This window comes from Suncus etruscus, chromosome 3 (assembly GCF_024139225.1).
Source record: "Suncus etruscus isolate mSunEtr1 chromosome 3, mSunEtr1.pri.cur, whole genome shotgun sequence".
Lineage (NCBI taxonomy): Eukaryota > Metazoa > Chordata > Mammalia > Eulipotyphla > Soricidae > Suncus > Suncus etruscus.
The window spans coordinates 64,799,079-64,813,004 of NC_064850.1; the positions used below are offsets into that span (position 1 = coordinate 64,799,079).

Genomic DNA, 13,926 nt, shown 5'->3' on the forward strand with positions numbered 1-13,926 from the left:
TGGATATAAAAGGACTGATTGATTCCTTGGGAGCCAAGTTTTTGCTTTTGTTTTTAAGATTGTGAGTCAACCTTTGGGAATAGGAGGGTAATGGAGCCTTTTCAGAAGGTGCCAGGCTGTAGGCAGCAGTGTTTAGATGGCAGTGATGGTCTATAGGTCATGTCCTCAGCAGAGAAGAGACTGTGACCTGAGTTCTGTGAGCCGTGGGGGAAGCTCCAGCATCATCTGGGCCTCCAAACTAAACGGTTATGGCAGAACCATCACTGGTCAGCCTGTAGCAGTGGAGAGTTGGATCAAGTGCGAACACTATCTGATCCTCTGCCTCCTTCCCCTTTGTTTATTTTTGTTTGGGGGCCATACCTAGTTTCTCAGAGGTTACTCCTGGCTTGGTGCTGGGGTTGCTCCTGGTGGTGATAGGGATAGAACCTTGGGATTCTGTATGCAGTTTGTGCTCCAGCCCACTGCACTTTCCAGCCCTCCTCTTTCTTGCCAAATTCATTTCCTAAGGACACACAGACTCTTCCACCCCCATTCCAGCTCCAGCTGTTCACCAACTAACTCTCCATTAGTTCTCAGTACCTGCATGTTTCATGGCTATTCCCAGGCAACTTGTCAGAGAGCCAGGCTTGAAGGAGACTTGCTTTTTTCCCCTTGCCCTCTCTTCAGCAGCTCTTGTAGGAAGAGCAACAACTAAGCAGAACCTGCTGGTGGCAGGTGAGCCAGAAGTGGAGGGCTGGAGCATCTAGACGCTGGAGAGTGGGCATGGGCAGTGCCAGCAGGGCATGCTTACACCCTCCCATAGCCTGCTTGTTAGCTGGGGCTTATGTCAGACTGGATGAGGCAAGCAGGCAGCGGGAACCATTAGGAGGAGTGGGTGCCTCAATCCTGCTTTAAAGAAATGTTTTTGTCATTCACATGTGTATCCCAGTGTACTGTATGGCAGCCTCCGCAGAGCTACGGCGAGAAATGACTATATGTGAATGTGTGTGATTTATGACTGTGTGACTGTGACTTTATGTGACTGTAAGTTTATGACTGAATGTATGTGAAACTGTGTGTCTGAGTGACTGTATATGTCTATGACTGTGTGCATGTGTATGTATATAATTCTGTAATGTCAGGGATTCACTCTCTATATGAATGTGTGCATATATGTATGTAGGATTCTGTCATGTATAGGAGTCATGTGTGTGTTATAGTGTGGATGTGCTTATGCATACATGTGTATTTGTAAGTATGTATGTGTGTCTAGGATTCCATGATGTTTAGGAATCATTATATATGTCAAACCCACTATGCATATAAACATGTGAGCACATGCATGTTAGGACTTACATACATACATATATAATGGATCCCAGACATTATGTTTCTGACAACTCTGGACCTCACAGAGACCCCTAGGTCTTTCCGGCCTCCTCTATCCCACCCCTGGCACCCCCTCACCCCAGTTAGTGAGCTGCATGGTTAAGTGGGCAGGGGCTGACTTCCTCACTCGGTACTCTCTGAGATGGCCCTGGACCGTGTCGGAGTAGACGCGGTTCCACTGCAGACTGATGGCCGTACTGTTGAGGACCCGGATTCTAACATCAGTGGGCGCAGCCCTGGGATCTATAAGGTGCAGGGATAGAGAGCTGGTCACACAGCAGGCTGGCCCTGGCACTCAAGGCTCTGTTCTTCAGGGCTGACATCTCACCCACTCTGGACCCAACACCCTGGGTACTCCTGTAGAAAAGGACTAGTGCTCATCCGTCTGTGTCACCTAAGAGGGCAACTTAGGATGTGGCAGAGGCATCCAGGTGGGAGGGACCTGTCCACATGGAAGAGGGCACCTCATGCTGGGTTGCTGCCTTCTGCTGCATGTGCCACTGTCCCACCACCTGGGAGCAGTCCCCAGGGGAGACGCCCATTGGAGATGCTCACTGGTCAGGAGAGGCAGACGACAGGGTGACCCCTGCACTCTACCTCGGTCATCCTTGCTGATTCAGTGGCACCTCACCATCCCTGCCCTCCATGGCACTAGTGGTCACCCCACAATTCCTGCAGGTCCTCTGAGCATACACTGCAGGGGTATAAGGCAGGAATGAACTGACCAGAGGCTGCCACTCATATGCCCATGTGGTCCCCAAGGAAAGGACAAGCAGGGTGGAAAAGGGCCTATTGACTCCCACTAACTGGGTCCTGCTCACAGTCCTCTCCAGAAATTGAGGCACAGGCCCACTTCCCATCTCCCTATCAGGGACACCCATATGCTCCTGTTGGGAGCAGACCTGGATCCATAGGCCACGTCTCTTGCTGTACTCTGCAGCCTCCAGGGCGCTGTGCTGGTGGACAGTGCACTGTGGCCCTCAGGAAGCCAGGCACATGCTTCTAGGAATGGTCCAGAATCTCGGTGACATGCCAAGTGCCGCTCCCACAAGGAGCTCATCTGCCTTGTAGGAGGCACACTTGGCTGTGCTCAGAGATTATCCCTCCCTCTGTGCTCAGGGACCAATCCTGGTTATGTTTGAGGGACCATACACATATATTGAGCCAGTGTTGCCTGAATATAAGGCAACCCTCTGTACTTCGTGTACATATTGATTTTGGGGGCCACACCTGATGGTGCTAAGATCTTATCCTAGCTTTGCGCTCAGGGATCACAGAGCAGCAGAGATCCCACCCAGGTCTCCCGCATATAAGACAAGTGCCCTCCTTGTTGTTCTATAACTTCAGGGTGGATGGTTCTGAGCTTTCTCTCAGGACTGCAGTGAGGGAGGCTGATGTTGGGGTATTCACTGCTGTGGAATGGGTGAGGAATGTGCCTTTCGAGGTTGGGTTCCCAGGCACAGATGTGAGGGCTGTGTTAGGCAAGGCTGTGGGTGAGTTGAGGACTGTTTGGATGTGTTCTCTCTGACCCACTCCAGGTCATGCCGGAATTTTCTCTGTCTTTTCAGGCCTGGAAGTAGAACCTAAAAGGAGGTGGGGGTCGAGGGGGGGCATACTCACAATCTTCTCCTGAGTAGCCAATGATAGTGTCTGGCTCAGGACCCTTTCCAAAGTCATTTTCGGCCTGGACTCGAATCTCGTAGGGCACATAGACTGGGGTCTGGCTCACCACGTAGCGGGAGCCCCACACGGTGACATTGTGCCAGGTCTCACGAGTCTCTCTCCGGCGCCACTTGACGATGTAGCGCAGATTGGGGCCGAAGGCAGATGTGGCATTCATGGGCTGAGTAGAAGAGATGTGCAGAGGCTAGAATGACCTTTTCTGCCATGTCCCCATTCCCAGAGGGGGCCCAAGTCCCAATGCTGTGTGACTCAGTGGAGATTCCCTTGCCCAATGCTTCACTACAGAACATGTGGTCTCTAACCGAGACCACCCTCATCTGCAAGGGCATAGAGAGTGGGGTTCTCCCCATGGCCAAGCACAGTCATGAAATGTGGTCAAGACAGAGCAGTGCCCCCAGGGGGATGGTGAACCATGGTTTGTCTGTAGCAACCCATGCTGGTCTTTCAACATGCTGGAGTTTAGGGGTCTCCCAAACCCACATATGTTCATCCTCTTGTGGACCTTCAACGTCCCTTAAGGGAAAGCACCTGTGAACCCTTGTAATCAAGAACCCGTCATGCCAGGAAGGTTCTGCTCTGCTAGGTGCAACCCAGCCCTCAGTAGCCTGGGCCCAAAAGGCTTCCAATCACTGCTTTCCCCCACCTGCTCAGAGAGCTCAGTGGGGCTGAACCTGCATCTCAAGCTTGGAAGGAGAGTGAAGCAGTTATTTTGAGGTCACATCTTTCATTCTGGTCTAGAAAATATCAGCAAATAGCTCTGAAGACGGGATTGTTGAGACCTTGGGCTAAAAAAAGGACTATTGAGTCTTTCGGTCCATTTCTAAAGCCACCTCAGACAGGGTTCTGTCCCCAGCCCCACATCTCAGTGGAAGAACCCGACAGTCAGTTGAGGTTCTGGGGTCCTGGTTAATGCTCCTTGCAGACCGAGGGACCCCTCTTCTTTAGCCATCATCTCTGCCCTGGCTCAGTTGCCAGCTCAAAGATGAGTGGACACCAGCAGTAGCTTAGGGGTCTCGGGAGTGCAGGAGTTCCAGGCTGCCAACCTCTTACCGTCCATGTGATTTCCATATTGTTCTTCCGAGTTCCCTCTCCCTTCACATCGGTGGGGTTAGACTCTGGGGCTAAAACATAAAATCACATTCAGTTAGACTCATTTTTGACTCGTTGGGTCATGTTGAGCTTCTCCCCAATCCCCAGGACCCTTCCTGGTTCTCATGCCATCCTGAACCGCTGCAGCCATGCTGCCTATTCCCTATGTCTACGAGCCTTCCCTGTTGGGCCACCCCTGAGGCTGGGTGGTTTCATTTGGTGGGAGGCATATGCAGCAGTGCTCAGGGTACACCCAGGGATCCAGCTTAGCTCTCCTGTAGGCAGAGCATGCTCAAGCCCTTTGAGGCCTCTGTAGCCCCTCTTTTGTGTTTCAACTCCTTGCAGGCAGCATTTTTCATGCCATGTCTTTCCAACTGGTGAGGTGGCAGTACAGCTAGTATAGTGGCTGATTTCTTCTGTGGGCAGGTACTAGACACTTCTGATGCCACACTATTTACCCCTGTCACCTAAGTGCTTCAGGGGAAATTTCTATTCTCAGGATTTGATGTGTTTTCAGAAATTGAAACATCACCCAAATACTTTAGGAAAGCCAATGTGACATAATAGCACATTGAAGTTTTTTGTACCAATTAAGGCAGGTAACTCATGTACTATTGATATTCCTAATAGTGAGGGGTACAGTGAGATCACAGTAGAATTGAATCTTCATAAAGGCCACAAGCAAAGCTAGGCCTTGGAGGTGCTAAACAACTTGCCCAGATCTGGATGGTTGGGGTTTGTGGGTGGAGTGGGGACCCTCAGCTTAGGTCTAGGGACTTTGTCAATGCCTGGCACTCACCTGCCCCACTGGTCCGGTAGCGCTCAGATGGAAGGCTGGGGTGGCTGCTCCCGACCTCGTTGATGGCGATGACCCGGAACTGATAGTTGACATAAGGGGACAGCTGGAGGATGGCTGAGTTGACACTGCCAGGGAACTTGGAATGGTCATGCCAGACCCCTGGCTGGAACTGGTCTTCTTCAAACTGGACAACATAGTCTGAAAGGGGAATCGGGCAGGGCACTGTGGGTGCTGGACAGCAAATCCCCTGAGCTCTGCTTGTGGTTTCCATTCACGGTGACAAAGGTGGGGAGGATACTTCCCACACACTGACAGGGAAACTGAGGCCACCATGCATTCTCTGAATAGCGTAGGCAGGTGGCAGGAGTGGGACCAGGAACACAGACGATGCCAACACACCCGAGCGACCTTCCAGCCCCTGCTGACCTGTGATGGGGCTGTTGTTGTCATCCCCAGGGACCCAGGTTAGCCGCACACTCCTCTCAGCTAGGTCTGTGAGCTCCAAGTCGCGTGGTCGGTCTGGCCGTCCTAGCAGAAGGAGAAGATATGCCAGTAACTCTCCTCTTAGAGCTGGCCAGAAAGGAGCCAACCCAATTGATATGGTCACAGAGAGATCACCTCTGTCTTCAGAATCACAAAAAAATCAGGAGGACCCTTCCTGTCCCTCCCACCCCCAAGAGACTATTAAGGAATGTGATTCAGGAGACAGAATTCAGCTCAGAAGAGATGGAACAGGGGATCCCCCATATCTAACCTCTCAGGTTCGAAAGAAGGGGATACCCACCCCTTATCTGACATGCCAAGCACAACCAGGCTGTGCAGAGTCCCCACTACACACTGTGGAAGCCCTGAGAAATGGTGGGCCCCTCTCCTTTTCTCAGGATCATTCACTGCTACTTTAAGGGATCCCTGGGGCAGAGGTGGGAGGGACAATCAGGACCAAGGCAGGGAGAGAAAGGTAATGGGTGTAGAGGTCTTAGAAAGCAAGTGGGGCCAAGCAGACCTCCAATAGGGAAGGGAGGCCCCTTTTGGCTCCAGGATCCTTTTTGCTCCAGAGCCTATAGGAAAGCCAGCCACTAATGGACAGTGGGGCAGAGCTGTCCCCAGCCTGATTCCTGGAGCCCTCATCTGGGGCAGGACAGGAAGAGGTCCCAGGAGCTGCATCCCAGGGCGTGTACAGGGCAGAGAGAGGCAGGTGCTTAAATGCAACTCTAAGCCCATGACACCCTCCTGTGTCAAGTGGAGGCAGAAACCAGGTCATCCCAAGGAAGTGGTGACTGTGGGAGGTGAGGAGTGGGTGTCCACTGGCTTCTGAGTTCACTGGAAGGAACAGGGTTACCAACACCAGGGCCAGGGCAGGAGTGGCAGTGCTGTCCTTGTGCCCACACCCAGCACGGCACATCTTCCACACCACCCTCCTTGTGCCAGCAGGGCTTGGTGAGAGGCACAGGATTAGTAAAAAATTACCTTTGGGCAGGGCAGCCAAACGGTTAGTTGGAGTAGCCTGATCAGCTGCAAAGGCAGAATGGGTTATCTGGGTTAGCAGGTGATCTGGGTGACAATTCCATATGGAAAGAAACAGATACCTACCACCCCTCCCTCAAGGAGCAGTGCCAGACCAAGGCACAGCATCACCCTCCCTTCCTGGCCAAGATAGAATAACCTTGCTGTGTCTGGTACCCTAAAATCTCATCAGGAAGGCTTGCAGTGAGCACTAGAAGGGCAAACAATAATTCAGTCCTGCCTTGACAATGACTCAACTTAATGGTTTAGGAGTAAACTGCAGACTTGGTAGAAATGACCACGGGGAGAACATGCAAGGGCCAGAAAGAGAACAATGATGGGCTACGCACAGCCCACCTGGGTTGGATCTGTACTCAAAGGTAGGTCCTGAGCCCCAAACAACAAGTAAATAATCTCCTTTCCACTGTCCATACTATTCAGGGATCTTTTCCTTAAGGTCTGGGTGTTAGTGGTTTTACTCAGGAAGTGAAGCTGTCAGTGCGGCTTGTGAGAAGAGCAGCTTCCTTCCCCTTAAAGGCAGGAGTCCTGCAGGTACCAGCTGTCCAGGGCACAAGGAACCATCCAGGCCAGAACAGGTTGGAGGAGGTCTGGGTCAGTTGGACATAGAAAGTTACCTAGCACGGTGAGGTAGGCCTTGGCAAGGTCCTGGTCCAGCTCTGTGCTGGCTACACAGGTATAGCTGCCCTGGTCTCGTTCAGCCACACCAAAGATGGTCAGGGAGTCTTCTTCCTTCTTTATTCTGCAAAGGATAAAGGATAGGTTGGGAGGATGGCAGTGGGAGGTGTGTAGGAAGAGGTGGGAATGCAGGGAGGAGGAAATGCAGGGGGAGGAGGAGTACAGGGAGAGAGGGTGCATAGGGGAGCACCACCGATCGAAAGACCCAGTGTTTCTGAGGTGGGGGAAGTCACAAGCTTCTGATGCCAGGTGCAGGGTTGAGAAAAGTGGGGCAGCTAAGAGACCCTGTCCTCATCTCTCACTGAGCCTGGCCTCTGTTCGGTGTGTGCCACCCTCTGCAGTTATGGCAGAGCTAGTCCCAGCCCTCTCCCACAAAACAGATGGGGACTCCCTCCTCTTCCTCCATTTCTGGCCTGCAGTGGTTTCCACATTCAGACTAGGCTATAACTGAACTCCTCAGATGTCTCCTCAGATGATCCACCAAAAGGCAAGGTGGATCACAAGCAGTAGTTGAGTGCCGCCAGAAGCCTGGGCATGCCCACCAGGCACCTTTCTGAACACTGCCAGCTGGCATCTAACCCCACCCCCAGCCTTTCTCTCTGGGGGTTTCAGCAGTACTCAAAATGCTAGATTCCTGAAATCTGAATCTGAGATTTGCTGGTAGGCAGGGCATAGTGAGGGTAGGAGTCTCACTGCCCATTATGGTGAGACCTCTGGAAAATCCTGCCATCTTCCAGGAAGAGAAGCACTGTATACAGGGCTAAGGATGAAGGGGCCTAGGTGGGAAGCAGGGGAAAGGAGGAGGAAGGAGGCATGAGGACAGAGTGAGAAGTGCAGGTAGGGAAGAGAGGGCAGGGTGGGGAGGCACAGGACAGAGAAACAGGGAGTGTTAGGAAGAGGGGGTGAAGTAGGGGCCTGCAAGGCCCTACAGGCTCCTCAGTAGCTCTGCAGTGATGTGTACAGTCAGGCTTCTTGTTCTTGAGTTCACCAAGAGCATGTGCATTATGGGGTTGGGGAGCCGCAAACCCGCCCTGTAGGGGTGGACAGAAACCTGCTTCCGATGATGTGGAGTGGCTCATCGTCCTTCAACCAGGATATGGAAAGCCTCAGTGAGGGGTCATGCTTCACGCGACATTCCAGCTGCACAGTGCTTCCCCGTGCCACCGTCTGGTCCTCTGGCGCCCGGAAGATCCTTGTGGGGTCTGAGGAAAACCAGGATGTCTCTGCCCATTCCCAAGAGGCCACAGCCCACAGGGAGGCCGATCATGGGTGACTGGAGGCTGGTGCCCTTCAGTGAACAAAGACCCTGATCCCTCCCTGCTGGTTCAGAACCCCATAGGTTTCCTTGGCTGTGTGTGTGTGTGTGTGTGTGTGTGTGTGTGTGTGTGTGTGTGTGTGTGTGTGTGTGTGTTGGGGGTTCCCTGCCTCTCAGGACTTGGAGTCACAGCCTGGGATGTTGGCCCAGTGGAGAGTTCATGTGGTGAGGCGGCTCTAGAAGGCACAGCCTCTCTACCCCGCAGCCCTCTCCTTTACCTTTGACCTCCAGGCGGACCTGGTTTTCGGCTTTGCCCAGGATGTTGGTGGCCACGCAGGTGTAGATGCCCTGGTCCTCCTGACGGGTCCTTTCAATCTCCAGGCTGCCATTCTCGTGCACGCGGTAGTTGCCCCCGTCCAGATTACTCCCTTGCCCATTCTTAAACCTCACAACAGAGCAGCAGGGCATGCATCGTCCTGAGACAGGGCCAGCCCCAGGAGGGCATGCACAGGCAGCAGAGGAGGTGTGTGGGCAGTGAAGGGTCATTAGGGCAGTGGGGGATTGTGTGGGCAGAGGGGACTGTGGGGAGGCAGGATCCCATACTGGAATGTGGAACCCAGAGCTCTGTAGTTCCCACTCCTGACCTAAAAGCCTGAGTGGCCCTGGTGTGCTTGTGTCCATCTCAGGGCCCTGATTTCCTTTTGTGCACAACTGGGGGAATCTAGAGGGCCCAACACCCTCATCTCCTCTTCCCAGGTTTATTGGACCAGAGGGGAATGGTACTGTGAGGAAGGGCCCATGCAGAGGTAGCCTGGCATTCTGAAACTTACCAGCGGAGTGTGGGGATTGGGGACCCAAAGAATGGACAGTCGAGCCGTGTCCGATTGTAAAGGATCACTCGGATCAGCTGGTTCCGGGGCAACAACATCCGAGGAGGAACATCTGGGAGCACCAGAGAAGGGTCTCACTGGAGTAGAGTCCCTCACTTCCTGCCCTCAGTCTGATCTCTACCAGCCTCCCTTCATAGAAGCTCCCCAGAAACACAACTGGCTCCCCCACCAAGTCCCATACTGAAGAGGCCCCTAAAGGTCAGGTAAGGAAGGAGGCAGCCAAACTCTCATTGCACCCTCCTGCACCTGGCCAGCTCTGGCAAAGTGTTTCCAGCAGGTTCTCTACCTGCTCCCAGCCTCCAGCCTCTCCCCTGCTCAGAAGAGCTACAGATCAGAGCCATCTCCCACCTGGACAGACCCCACAGAGCAGGCAGAAAGGAGCTCAGCCTGCAGGCCCACCCCTCTTTTCTTTCCCTGCAGTCTCCTCCACTTCCCACCCTGTCATCCAACCCTCCAGCCTGGCTTATCTGGGGGTAGACTGGCAGAAGCGGCTCACCCAGCACGCTGACAAAGGCATTGGCCAGCAGGTAGCCATGCTCGTTGGATGTATTACACTGGTACACAGCCCTGCTGCTGATCTGGGTGTCCCTGAAGATGATGGTGTCTCCTGCCACTTCACGGTTTGGGTTGGGGGGTGCCGCTAGGGGAAGAAAAATGCTCCCTGTGAGGAGGAAGGAAGGCAAGTGCAGGGCACTTGGGCTCTGGCTAGAGTACTGCAGAAAGTGGGTCCTCTCATCTTCCTCACCCTTCTCAGACCTCACTATTTCACTCTGCATTTCCTCAGACAGGGAATTATATGAAGGATTAGGGCCTTGGTGGGAGGCGCCTGGAGGGGCTGATAGAGCAGGACACCCTTTTCCCTCAGAGTCTGAGCACACCCTACAATTGTTCTGCTGCTACCCTGTCTCCATGGGAGGTGGCCCCACCCCATCACTCCCACCAGGAGGCAGAGGTGACCAGCCCATTGTGTGTGAGCCTCTGCCACATACGTACAGAGACCACGCTGTCACCAAACCTGTGCTGGACTCTGAGGCTATTTCTTAATTTTAGGACACACATGGCAGTGCTCAGGAACTACTCCTGGCTCTGTGCTTGGGGTCACTTCAGGCAGTGTTTGGGGACCTCGTGCTGCCAGAGATTGAACCCCTTAGACTCTAAGGCTTAGAGCAGGGGTCCTCAAACTTTTTAAACAGGAGGCCAGTTCACTGTCCTTCAGACTGTTGGAGGGCCAGATTATAGTAAAAACAAAAATTATGAACAAATTTCTATGCACACTGCATATATCTTATTTAGAAGTGAAGAAACAAAATGGGAATAAATACAATATGTGGCCCGTGGGCCGTAGTTTGAAGACCCCTGGAGAGCATCTCCTCAGCCTGACTTTCTGGTTCTTAAAGGCAGAAAGCAGTGATTTAGGAAAATCCAAGGGGGAAAAGCCCCCCCCCAATGGAAAATCAGTCCAGCTTCCTGCTGCCTTTCATGGGCTTATTTTTTCCTCCTGAAGGGCTCAAGATACGTGCAATCCCCCAACAGGGGCTGCAGGTTCCCCTCATTCTGGCCAGCCAGGGCTGGCCCTGAACTGGCATCTGGAGCCCCTGAAGGAGAGGGGGAGTCAGAGAGGATACAGCAGGACTCACACTGCAAAGGCTCCCCATTCACCATCCACTGCACCGTGGGCTTGGGATTCCCGTTGGCACGACACACCAGCCTGCCATCCTCCCCAGGAGCCAGGATCAGATTCTTGGGTTCATCTAGCCAGTAGGGGGCAGCTGGAAGACAAGGAGGGTGTGGAACACTATCAGATACCAGGGCCAGGCAGACAGGCAGGAGGCCTTGAGTACTGGCCCCAGCGCTTTGTGTCCACCTGCTCACTCTCAAAGGACAATGTGGCTGAAAGGCCAGCATGGCCTCACAGACAACGCCCTGGCAATTTCCAATTCATAGGAAGGAAATATGCTCATAAGACTCCCAAGATAGCCTTGCATAAACATGGATGTCAGAGCCAGTCACAGCTGAGGGGCCCAGCAATTAGAGCTCCACAGGGGGTGGTAGGACCCAAAGATTTGAGCCTAGTCAGGTAGCAGAATGGCCTGGGGTCAGTCCTCAGATCTCAGTTGCCATCAGGAAGAGACTAGGGATCACTCCCAGCCCTGGATGGATGAGTGAAGTGGCTTGAAGGGGTGGTCTCTTCTTACCATGGGTGCTGGAACTGGACACATGGATTTTCTTCAGATCAAATACTCAATGACCCTGGTAACTTAAAGACATAAGAGCCCCAGTATGAGGTGTGCTGAGCCCTAGATCACAAGGTAACTGAAAGTCACTGAGAAAGTCCTAACACAGCCAATGGCTAGGAACCCTGTTTAGGACCACAGCAGAAATTCACTGAGGTCCAATGCTGGTGCTCAGCAAGGTCACTAGGGATGGTGTGCGTGTGTGAAACAATGATAGGAAAGAACTTGAAAGGTGCTAGGAATAGGGCTAATGCCCTGGTCCTGGGCATTGCAAAAGGAATCTGGGGTAAGATGACACACCATATCTTTTAAAGTATCTTATTCTTTTTAGTTTGGTGAGAAATACATGAAATTGCAGTTTTAGTGAGTATTAATGACATTTGGTGCATTCCTAATACTCAGCTATCATTATCATTTACTTAATGAACATATACATCTCTCCAGAAACATCACTATCATCTACTTCCCTAATATGTGGATCTCTTCATCTTCTTTCCTAACATGAACATGACCCAGAGTCAATGCTATCATCGATTTTCCGAACTTGTGCATTGCTCTAGAACCATTGCCATCAGCTACTTCCTGAACTTTTGCATCATTCTCATTCTCTGAGCAGTCATGAGCTGCCTGCCTGCCTGCCTGGACATGGCTGCTGTGTACTTCCTTTACCAACTGAGCCACACAATGCAATGACTTCTCTCACTGAGCCTAGCCCCTTCTGATGGGCTATGGGCATACATTCCCTTCTCAGGTAGAATCAGATTTCATCTTTTTAAAAATATTTTGGTATTCGGGCCACACCCAGTTCTATGTTCTCAGAAATCACTCCTGGCTTGGGGGACCATATGGGATGCTGGGGATAGAACTCAAGTCTGTCCTGGGTAGCCACATGTAAGGCAAATGCCCTACCACTGTGCTATCACTCCAGCCCCCCCCCTTTAAATTTTCTTTTTACTTTATTTACTGATTGATTGGTTGATTGGTTTCTGGACCACTCATGGGTTACTCCTAACTCTGCACTCACAAATCACCCCATCAGGCTGAAGGACCATATGGGATGCTGGGAATCGAACGAGGTTCCTCCTGGGTCAGCTTCATGCAAGGCAAATGCCCTACTGCTGTGCTATCTCTCTGGCTCCAGAATCAAATTTCCGAAGATGTTTATTTGTAAGGAGTAACCCATTTTGGAGAAGCAGTAGAGCATTGAGTACATGTACACAGACACTACAAGGCAAGACACACGACACGCGTGGACAGGAATGCAGGATGGAGGAGGGAGAAAAAGGCTCCGTGGGTGGGGATAGGTGGGCGCTGGCATAGGGCATTCCCCTCACACTCTCACTCTCATAAACACGCACTCACAAACACACCCTCATACGCATGCTCACATTCACTCTTATAAACATACTCACAGACACATGCACTTGACATGCATGCGTACGTGTTCAAACATTCACGACACTCTCACAAATGCTTAGGAGGTAACTCTGCCTAGGCAGGTCATTATTGCCACTGCCACTTCCTCACTCACACAGACTAGCCCCCTGATAGGGGAAGGGTGGTCATGGTGTGGGGGCGCAAAGGCATCATAATGAGAAATACACACAACGTACCCTTTACTCTCACCGAGATCGTGTGCCGAATGCTGCCCATCTTGTTGGAGGCCAGGCAGAAATACTCCCCAGAGTCCTCCTCGGAGACATTAGTGATGCGTAGAGCCTTGTTAAAGTTCTCCAACTTGGCCTTGTGAGATGGCAGGTCTCCCCCTTTCTTGTACCAGGCGATGTCTGGTGTTGGGCTGGCAGAGGCGCAAGTGTTAACAGAGATGTTCACTAACTGCTCCTCACTGTCCCTCCAGGCCAGGTCACCAGGTGTCCCTGCAGTGTTCTAGGGCCAGGAGGATGCATGTCCTCTGAGAGCTGGTGTCCTATCTGGAGGGACACTTGCTCTGCTTGAGGGTGGGGGGCTGACCCATTTCCATACCCTCTAGGAATTGAGATGGTGAAGGGTGAGGTGGCGAAGCCCCACGTGAGACCTCACTAGACGCAGTGCTTCTCTGATTGCCCCACCCTCCAACATGCACAAGTTCCCAGGTCAGAAGTGGGGTGTGCTGGTACGTACATCCCAGAAGCGATGCACTCTAGCAGGAGGTCCATGCCACGCAGCACCATCTGGCTGCTTGCAGTGCCCTGGGGATACATGAAGCTGGGTGTTCTTTCTGCGACTCCGCGGGCTGGAAGCACATAATGAGCTCGCATCAGCCTATTGGTGAAGTCCACCAGCCGGATAGAGGCAGAGATGCCATCATGAACCCTGAATGCCTTATCCCTGTCCTACCCCATGAAAGCCATGGAGAGAGGATGTTAGGAAGCTCCTCATGGGAGCCGCATCAAACTCTGCATGGCTTGG

The 13,926-nt window shown here is 52.4% G+C and overlaps 1 protein-coding gene across 16 annotated transcripts in view; it reads right to left on the minus strand.

Annotated features, from left to right (window-relative positions):
- The window catches only part of NFASC (neurofascin), a 182,133-nt gene that overhangs the window by 25,251 nt on the left and 142,956 nt on the right, over window positions 1–13,926 (minus strand). For 9 of the 16 annotated variants that reach the window (XM_049770590.1, XM_049770596.1, XM_049770587.1 and 6 more), the window contains 14 exons: window positions 13,639–13,750; window positions 13,131–13,315; window positions 10,921–11,052; window positions 9,780–9,923; window positions 9,224–9,335; window positions 8,672–8,838; window positions 8,190–8,340; window positions 7,078–7,202; window positions 6,407–6,451; window positions 5,366–5,467; window positions 4,940–5,137; window positions 4,102–4,172; window positions 2,989–3,211; window positions 1,496–1,611 (listed from right to left, as the gene is read on the minus strand). In XM_049770590.1, the coding sequence (XP_049626547.1) occupies window positions 1,496–1,611; window positions 2,989–3,211; window positions 4,102–4,172; window positions 4,940–5,137; window positions 5,366–5,467; window positions 6,407–6,451; window positions 7,078–7,202; window positions 8,190–8,340; window positions 8,672–8,838; window positions 9,224–9,335; window positions 9,780–9,923; window positions 10,921–11,052; window positions 13,131–13,315; window positions 13,639–13,750 (1,883 nt within the window). The remainder of the gene's footprint in view (window positions 1–1,495; window positions 1,612–2,988; window positions 3,212–4,101; window positions 4,173–4,939; window positions 5,138–5,365; window positions 5,468–6,406; window positions 6,452–7,077; window positions 7,203–8,189; window positions 8,341–8,671; window positions 8,839–9,223; window positions 9,336–9,779; window positions 9,924–10,920; window positions 11,053–13,130; window positions 13,316–13,638; window positions 13,751–13,926) is intronic. The other 7 variants (XM_049770601.1, XM_049770600.1, XM_049770599.1 and 4 more) reach the window with 3 other exon arrangements.